Below are 9,770 nucleotides of genomic sequence, written 5' to 3' on the forward strand. Positions count from 1 at the left end.
ATATGAAAATTTGGTCAAAGCGGATCTTAGTGCTTAAATAATTCTGTATGAATTTATATACATGTGATTCTGTAAATTTCGCACCAAAATTTTTTTCCGTTTCAAATCCCATCATGAGTATAATCAGAGTAGTTTTAGCATTTTTATTAAATTGACAAGCAATTTAATAAAAGTGTTATTATACTATTTTGGTTTATTTTTATGCTAATAAACATCTTCATAAGGTTATTAGAGTAATTAGATATTAATAAGGATTGTAAAATCTGTGAACAATTTATTACAAAATCTTTCAATTTGTTGTTTTCTACTTACATTCCATCTTCGTCGTCCATAGTGTCAATATAATCGGTGTAGGTATCAATCGATTCACTCAATTTCTACAATTCTCTTTTTACAATTCTGCTAGTATGATCGTTGAAAGTCTTCCGATAGGATAATTATTTGTTTCTCTTCTTCGCTAAGTTCCCATACTACAGAATTAATAAAACAAATTTTTTTATTAATAAACAGAAATGAAATGTAAAAGATCAATAATTTACGCACCTTCTTTTTTAGGATTCTCTTTCTCTTGCTCTACCTGTGTAAGTAGACTGTGAACCTCCTTAACTTGCAGTAATCCGTGAGAAAATATTCCTGCTGAGTTTACTTATGGACGGAAACCGTCCATGTGCGGCAAGCTATTTTCTTCATCTTCGGCTCATCATCAAATGTCAAAACTGTGGTGAATAAGCTGGTTCCGCTACAAGTTAAATATAATTACCTAGCTATATACTATACTAATCTACATATTTATTCAAAATTGCTAATATTTTAATAAACCTATTAAATATTTTAAAAGTACTGCTTTTATATTTAAAAAGAAACTAATTATTTTTCGGCAAACATTAAAACTCTTTAAAGAATTAATAATGAATATAATTAATAATTTTAAAGGATATTTTATAGAGCACAATAATTTATTTTTTTTATCTTAAATTTATATTTATAAAAAAGTCAACACTGTGCATTCTGTTGAAATCCTAACATTTTTGTATTTGTTTTTATATTTTAAATGTCAAGAGATAGATAGATCGAGAGAGAGAGAAAGAGATTACATACTAGCGTGTTTTTAGAAAAACAAAGATAAAAATTATTAAATATTTGTTTTTTCTCTTCATGATAGAGCGATATACGTTTTGTAATTTAAATTGCATAGATAACTATTGACTTATAAATATTTAATAAAATCTTGTTTCGAAGAGGATCAACATTTAGAAGCATTAATAAATGCTATATTAAATAATTGAGGTGCCATGCTAAAAAAAAAAACATAAAGTTTCATATCAGGAAACGCGGTATAGTGTGTGTCTGGCCATGTTCAAAAATTGAAAGACAAGTCTCTTATCCCGAGCTGGGAACAACATTATGAGTGTGAGCCTAGTTAACGTACAAAATTAAATACATGTACGAAAGGTAGACTGTATTAATAAATAACGTTGATTTTACATTTTCTATTTTATGATTTTTTATTTACGTCTCTCCACCCTTTGTTCACATGCAGTATCAATAACGTAGAACGATGTGAATAAAAATGAATATCAAGGACGCGATATAAGTAAAATAAGAAATTATTAATTTTCCCTTTACCAATAATTAGTAATTGCTAATTACTACAATAAATTAATTCTTCTTTGAGTAATCGCTGCGACTACATCGGATTGTGACGTCATAAACAAATAATAATACATTAAAGTTTCTGGTATGCCTTTTGTAAATAAAGAGGTAAAACAAAATAATAAGATTATCTGTAAAAGTGGGTCAAAGCTGTACTTGCTCCTCTTGTCAGCCTGTAAATAATCATAAAAAGCATGTAAAATGCGTTTACTAGCGTGTATTCATTGTGCATGCATAGCCATTTTTATTTCGATCAATCGTTTGTCTTTGTCTGTCTAATGGACCGATAACAAAGAGTAATTGACCGATAATCATGGACATAGGGAAGATTCGAACCAAAAAAAATCATAGATATAGGGAAGATTCGAACCAGAAATCGTGGACATTACCGACACGATCGTGGACATTGGCTACATAGTTCAATGTCCAAGTTTTGTGGACATAGAGGCGCTTCAAAATAAAGTTGTAGCTAATCCCGGGCATGGCCGCTCTCAAGCGGGGAGCACAGTGACAGTCTTTTGCATAACGCATAAATCATATACATAAAGAATTTGATTGGTCCATTGATTCATGCATAAGAAAATGGGCCAATGAAATTCCTTATGCACATGCTTTATGCGTTATGCAAAAGTGTGTGTTGGGGCTCTCAGGCTTCTCTCTAGTTATACCTAAGTCAACTTAAGTTGGGGCTTGGGGCCGGCGAGCATCTACGGTATGACGACGAGGCTACTATCGTTACCATTTCACAGTCTCGCGTGTAGAGTCAAAAGAATTTTTAGTAACGCAGTAGAGAGCCGCCGGGCCGCATATATTACATATATGCCGGGCCGTAACAATCTTCCCATACGTTTATTTCACTTCAACTTATTGCACCAGTTCAGAAAATGGAGCAATAAAAAATAGACCTGTAGAACAGATGAGTTTAATAATTATATTATTATTAAAAAATGGCTATAATTATGTTTGTGTGAAATTATGCGTATATATTAGTGTGCGATTGCAATTTAAAATTAATAAGTAAACATTGTTTTTTCTATTCTAACCTAATTTGTACGGAGCACGTGGACTCATCTGTTGCGGAATTCTTTAAATGTTTTTTCGATAATTGTTGTTATCGTTAACTAGCGACAGCCAATAAGAGCCGAACTTTTTTTTAGGATTATCCTACTATCGGTTCATTAATGATAGCGACAATCATTGATAAGTTATTTAGAGAATTCCACTACTGTTCTATAGATCTGTTTTTTATTGTTCCACTTTTTGAACTAGTGCACATGGTGCAATAAGTTGAAGTGAAACAAACGTATATGTTAGATTCTTAACGTTTTTTTTTATCGGGTATGTACCCGTCTGGACAGTGCAGCAATAAAAAACAAACCTAATGAAATTGAAATTTGTATTTGTCTGTATGTGTCGATAACTCGTATTAATTCATATAATTTTAAATATATGTCGCAATTAGGATGGCTCAACGATTAAGCAACAAGACAAAACTGAAATCGTTATTGACTGTAACCAGTAGCGCAGTCGTTACGTTTGGTGCTATTTCTTTCTACCAGGGTAACGAAAGATTTTACAGTGATATCGTCATACCTCTGGTACAACTGATAGATCCGGAAGTTGCTCACGAACTTGCAGTAAAATCTCTGAAATATGGCCTCGTACCAAAGCAAAAAACAGATGATCCTACCTTACTCCAAACAACTGTATTGGGTTTGCAATTTAAAAATCCAATTGGTATGGCTGCAGGATTTGATAAACACGGAGAGGCAGTAGAAGGATTACACAAGATTGGCTTTAGTTTTGTAGAGATTGGTAAAAAATTTATTCAATAGTAGGTACAGACTTAGGCTATGATCAAATTCTACAATTTCAAAAAATCAAAGGCTACAAATACTTTGAAACATTTAATAGACCAATTAGAAGAAGAATCTTACAAATTGATCAATAAAAAAAATGCTTTAAAACATTTTTGATATTGTCTTGATCATACCCTTAAACTTTAATACATTTAGATGTAACACCAATCTTATCTTACTTTCTTGTAGGTTCTGTAACACCTAAACCTCAACCTGGTAATCCAAAACCCAGAGTCTTTAGATTACCGGAAGATAATGCAGTTATAAATCGATATGGATTTAATAGTGAAGGTCATAATGCCATATGGGATCGCCTCAAGAGATTGAAGGAGAATAAAAATTTTGATGGTATTCTTGGAATAAATTTAGGGAAAAACAAGGAGAGTCAAGATGCAGTTCAAGATTACATTGATGGCATAAAAAGATTCATGGATGTAGCGGATTATTTTGTAATTAATATTTCTAGTCCTAATACTCCAGGTTTAAGATCTTTACAAAATAAGAAAAATTTGGAAGAATTATTGACCAGAATAAATGCAGCAAGAGAATCAGTGGGTAGTAAACAGCCATTATTTTTAAAATTGGCTCCAGATCTGTCAGAGTCCGAGCGACAAGATGTGGCAGATGTAATTTTAAATAAAAAGTCTAAAGTCGATGGTTTAGTTTTATGCAATACCACAATTACGCGAACAAACTTGACTAATCCGAACAAGCAAGAAAGTGGAGGCCTTAGTGGTGCACCTCTCACAGATATTTCCACAGCTATGATATCTGACATGTATAGACGAACGCATGGCAACATTCCAATTATTGGCGTAGGTGGTGTTTTTTCTGGATCTGATGTTTATGTTAAAATAAAAGCTGGTGCTTCTCTGGTGCAACTTTATACTTCCTATACATATCACGGACCACCAATAGTTGGCAAAATAAAAAAAGAATTATGCGAAATACTTAAAAACAATGGTTTTTCTTCTATAACTGATGCAATAGGTAAAGATGTTGAAAATAAATAGATATTTTAATTTTAATGTGTTTATATATACGTAAATAATACATATTCAGTGCAATTTATGCGTAATCTATTATAGTTAAATGATATTTTGTTAAACCATTTATATTGTTATAATTAAATGAATACATTTCAAGTTTATTTTGTACGTATAAAGTTTTTAGAATTATGTAATGTTCTGTGAATATGTACTCACTAGAACTATTTTTATGTATTTTAATTTCTCTGCGTCATAAATTAATGATGATACTTAATATTGTGTGTGTATGGGTGTGAGTGTAGGTGTCTGTGTGTGTGTGTGTGTGTGTGGTGTGTAATGAGTTTAATAATGATAATTTGTATCAATGATTTGCATCTTGTTTTCTTTATGTGTATGAAAAGTAATTGTCGTAATTATTTATAATTGTATATTTAAATGTATGCAGTACGCCATTATATGTATATATAACATGATAGTGTAGGAATTTTATTTTTATCACCGCGATTAAACAAACAAAGCATGTGTGATTGATATAATACAAGAGCGTAAAAACTGATTTTAATAATTTTAATGGTTTAATGTTTACACGGATTGAAGTATATCCATTTTTGTTTTACATAAATATTGATATGATACATTTGCAAATTTACATTATTATATTGGCATGTTCTAGAGTTATAATTTTTGTAAAGTGTATTTACAGGAAATATCGCTACATATTATTTCAATTTATTTAGTATGTTTATTCCGCTGAATGCAATCATTTATGTCGGTTCGTGTCGTTTCTGCAGTTTCGAATTCTCGCGGGTTGTTCGCGCGTAACGACGACTGTTGCCACCGAGTGGCGCTACTATCGCGCGTGCCAAAGACGTGATCGTTGCGATCTACTCCGATGATCAATCTATTTTAGACTCCTTTCCGCAATGCCGTCGTAATCGAGGCAGTCAGCTGTTGTGTCAAAGTGAACATTCTTAACCAACAAATTGCTCGGATATTTGACCAAACTTCATACGACTCGGGTGACGAACCGTGCTTACTTCGGCGATCGACTCTTGGCTACCACTCGAAAGCACGAGAAAGGTACGTTATTGACACGTTGCCCGTCGTGGAGGAGAGACCGAGTCACGGTCTCTCGACACCTTCGCATCGTATTTGCATCAGCGAGTGCCAGTCATCACGTCATCAGGCGCACGAGGCGCGCTCGCGAGCGGTGATAAGACGTGAGATTTTTCACGAGCCGCGCCTTATCTTAAGCACCTCTCTCGCCGGAGAGCGGAAAAAAAAAAAAAGAAAAGGGAAACTAAGCGCATTCTCCGTCAATCCACGGCGTTCGCTGACGCACGTTGGTGACGAGTATAAACAGAGCCATCGAAAGTGCGAGTCTGTCGGTATATTTTTTTTTACCGCTCCGTTTCACACGTATATACGCATATACGGTTCGCTCGATCATGCGCCAGTAGCGATCGTTCGACATTCGACAGGGGAACGCGTGATCCTGAGACAGTCCCGCGTGACGGTATTCGTGTGATTTCCTGCTTTGATGATGACGGCTCTCCCGCGAGGCGGACGGTGCCACATTTAAATCGTCGCAATAGAGACGTCTTAACCAAGCGAGCTGCGTCACGACCAATTTCGATCCGATTGTGCGGCTAATTCCGATTATCACAAATAGTCGAGCAGTGACTTTTACAAATTAAGCGTTTGAATTTATCGATTCAGCGGGAATTTGTTTTGAACGATTACTTAGTGGAAGTATAAAGCTAGCTTAATTCTGTGACGGCGATTTCGCATTGAAATAAGGAGAGACGGGGGGTGACGTCATCATCGTTGTAAGAGACCACTTTCCCTTTTGCGAAGTTTTATTTATATCTTTTATCATTAATATTTTTATATGTATCTTATTATTTATCTTGTGTTTCTCTATGTTAATATTTATTTTGTATTATTTGTTGCATTTGTGTCTTACGTTCATTTTTCATATTGTAATCAGCATTTTAAAGCTCGAAAGATTTTAATAAATTGAATTGTGAATGTATAAATGAGTAATAATATTTGTCAACAACTAGATCCAGATGAAGTTCAAAATCAAGATATAAGGCGTTTTAAAGATATTTTAGTAACATTTTTATAAGCTGAGAGACATCTTATGTTCATTTCTATCAATGTAGAGGTTAACTTTAATCTCGATGCAACTTACTTTTTAATCTTTAGAACTAGAACAAGGTGAAAAGTTAGTTGAACCAAGATTAAAATTAAACTATACATTGATAGAAATGGGCATTAAAGACTTATGTCCTGATTTTAGACTGCGTCGTCTGGGTGTTTTCAAGCACAGAGGTCTTGTTTTAATGGTCATTCGAGTTTGCTATCAAGCGTCATTCAATTGTGTAACATAATACGGTACGAGGAAAACAATTCTTCACTAATGCTTAGCATACAGTAATGTGCATTTTATATCAGAAGTGCCGGTTTATGAAAGATAACGAGGCGTGATACAATCTGAAAAATATGCAGCATATCGCAGAGAGCGAAAGATTGTAGGGATACGATTTCTCCTTTGCAAATCGTGCGTGTTGATTTTAAGTATCGCAACGCGCAATACTTAAATTTATTAATTTACGTGTCCCACAGACATGGGACTTCAGGCAGTGCAGGAACAAAAAACAGACGTGGTGAAATCGCGTTTGTGTGATTTAACTTGTATCATTCCTTTCCCAGAGAAAGCGGCGAATCGTTTTGGCAAAAACGTGTTAAAATACCGGATGACCACGCGCAGTGACATGTAGTTGGAAAATAAAAAAAAAGACTAGTTTTGGCCATTCTTTCAAAAATATGAAACCGCATTTGTGAGATCAGTTATCACATAGCAGATAAAATCTGTCGGAATTTTTATTTCTGTCAATGTAAATTGTAAAACTTCAATCTCGATTTAATTTACTTTATATCTTTTTTTAATTCTACAGGAATTAGAACTTGAAGAACTAGTTCCAAGAATTAAAAGTAGAAAATTAACGCGAATAAATTGAAATTAAAGTTAATCTGTATATATATCGATACATTAGAAATGGACATTATAGATTAGATATTCTCTCTAAACACGCGGCGTTTTCGTTGACTCATTTGGGCTGTTTTTGTTTTCGAAGATTTACAAAATTTAATTTCTAATACGAATATTTAATAAAAAAGGGTGCACCACAGAAACTTGTATTACTTATTTTTGTATATATATATATATATATAGTAAATGTTTCTTTTAATATTATGACTATTCAAAATTCCTGATGGCAAAAATAATTTCGGAATAATTTACACAATTTATTCTTTATTATATATACGCTTGATTTGCTCAGTTTGTTGTATTCAATCATTATTTTTTATTCTTACTACAACACCTTGACGAACCTAAGTATAACATGGCTTGAGTATAAATGTTTCTGTAACGTCTCGTGATGGATATTCATTAAATTCTCAATTATCTCTGCAATAAATCACTTGAATGACAACGGCAATGAATAAGCGAGATCACTGTTATTGCTGAGGTCACAATCACATTGCATGCAGTCCCGAGTTTGCAAAGTCTATTCATGCTATTAATTAATAGGTCTGATATTCCGTGAACCACATTTTACGTAATTGTATTTACGAAATACACATAAAAAGAAGAACAACATATTAATCGGTATATGTCAATAAAATTTTGTTTCAACAGCTGCGTATATTTATCTGACGCGCTCTGTATAAATTTTAATCCCTATACAATATGTATAATTTAATCAGAAATACGATTTTTTTAAATTAATTTAATTCAATATTTTCATAAAGATTTTGTTAATTCCAGATATCCTAATTCTTGTTAATTAATATTTTAAGATATCCTAATTAATTACAATTAATTGCAGAACGTGTCATTCTGAGCGTTACGACACAAACTATGACTCTCTCTAGCAACGCATAACGTTTCCCAATACTTCTCTCAAAATGTTCAAAGAAAACGAAAATGGTGTGGGTGGTTGCAATGGTGCACCACCTCGTCCTCGGAGATTATTTCCCCGATTTTCCCTGCGAAGATTATTGCATTCCAGTCCGCTTATTGGCCGACGTATTGCAAGAACTCCTAGTGCAAGTAATAGGAATGCAAAAGGTAACTTTAAATTTTATTAATCCATGATACACATAATAATTGGAAGTGAGCATAATTTTTCAAATTAAAAAAACATTTTTATAGCTAAAGATCATGCAAATAGCAGAGCAACAGATGTTGAGAAAGGAGAAGCCAGAGTAAGCAATGGCTCGAGTCATTTTCAATTTCATAATATAGACCTACAGCGTGCTCCTAGTAAAGGCTCTGTGCTTTCTTCTGCAGGAAAGGTATTTATTAATAAAGCGAGATAATATTTTACATTTTAAAAAGCTGAGTAAAAGTCACAGATTTTCTTATCAATAAGCCATCTCATTATTAAATCTTTCTTATTTTTATTATTTCAGAGTAATGAAAATGGATTAATGGACTGTCCATTATGTTTGGCCGAACTACCAGTAGAATTTTTTCCTATTATTCAATCTTGCCATCATCGTAGTTGCTACGATTGCTTTCAACAATATCTAAAAATGGAAATCTCTGAATCTAGAGTTAATATTGCTTGTCCTGAGTGTTCAGAACCGTTACACCCAAATGGTGAGTATGTTATAAGTTATACATAACAATTACATTATTCTAACACTTCACATCCTGGGTATGTTAAGTTAGCACCCCAACTATAGTACTCAGGAGTTCTGATTAGAGTTCCCACTTCCTTTTGATGAGACGAAGAGTTCCCTATAGTTAATAACAAGAGTTCCGCTCAATAAACATTTTTTTTACATTTTTTAAAAATGGGGTACTAACTTTTTATCGAATTCCGAGGTGGAATAGTTCTGAGCGGCTTAATAGCTTCAATTTGCGATTGCCTAGAGTTCCTGATATGTAAAAAAAATTTTCGAATAATAAAAAAAAATTAAAAAATTTTTTAAAAATTAATTTTTAGATACAATAGTTCTGATGATAATTCCTGCTTCTTTTTGATGATACGAAGAGTTCTCTATGATTTTGAATAACATATGCGTTTAATAATTATTTTTTAATAATTTTTTAAAAATGGGGTGCTAACTTTTTAACGAAATTCAAGGTCGCATAGTTCTGATCAGCTTAACAGAACTATTTTGTGAATACCTAGAGTTCTTGATACATAAAAAACATTTTTGAAATATAATAAAGTTTAAAAAAAATAGT

The 9,770-nt window shown here is 32.9% G+C and overlaps 2 protein-coding genes across 3 annotated transcripts in view; both read left to right on the plus strand.

Moving 5' to 3' along the window:
* The first annotated feature begins 2,258 nt into the window (after positions 1-2,258).
* On the plus strand, positions 2,259-4,525 carry Dhod (dihydroorotate dehydrogenase 2). Of its 2 annotated transcripts, XM_018548628.1 has the most exons (3): positions 2,259-2,365; positions 3,116-3,468; positions 3,702-4,525. In XM_018548628.1, the coding sequence occupies exons 2-3, from the start codon at positions 3,117-3,119 to the stop codon at positions 4,523-4,525; spliced, it is 1,176 nt and encodes a 391-aa protein (XP_018404130.1). In that variant the 5' UTR covers positions 2,259-2,365; position 3,116. The 2 variants fall into 2 exon arrangements, with proteins under 2 accessions (XP_018404130.1, XP_018404129.1); XM_018548627.1 differs by lacking the exon at positions 2,259-2,365 and having other exon boundaries at positions 2,928-3,468.
* A 3,944-nt stretch (positions 4,526-8,469) lies between these two features.
* LOC108780815 (E3 ubiquitin-protein ligase RNF19A) overlaps positions 8,470-9,770 on the plus strand; it is an 11,335-nt gene continuing 10,034 nt past the window's right edge. The window contains exons 1-3 of the mRNA XM_018548631.1: positions 8,470-8,642; positions 8,727-8,869; positions 8,987-9,176. Of these exons, the coding sequence (XP_018404133.1) occupies positions 8,480-8,642; positions 8,727-8,869; positions 8,987-9,176 (496 nt within the window). The 5' untranslated portion in view covers positions 8,470-8,479. The remainder of the gene's footprint in view (positions 8,643-8,726; positions 8,870-8,986; positions 9,177-9,770) is intronic.

Source organism: Cyphomyrmex costatus, unplaced genomic scaffold (genome assembly GCF_001594065.2).
Source record: "Cyphomyrmex costatus isolate MS0001 unplaced genomic scaffold, Ccosl1.0 scaffold742, whole genome shotgun sequence".
NCBI lineage: Eukaryota > Metazoa > Arthropoda > Insecta > Hymenoptera > Formicidae > Cyphomyrmex > Cyphomyrmex costatus.

Coding starts and splice junctions, on each gene's coding strand:
- Dhod (XM_018548628.1), top strand. CDS start 3,117: ATGGCTCAACGATTAAGCAACAAGACAAAACTGAAATCGTTATTGACT. Junction 3,469..3,701: donor CTTTAGTTTTGTAGAGATTG/GTAAAAAATTTA, acceptor ACTTTCTTGTAG/GTTCTGTAACACCTAAACCT.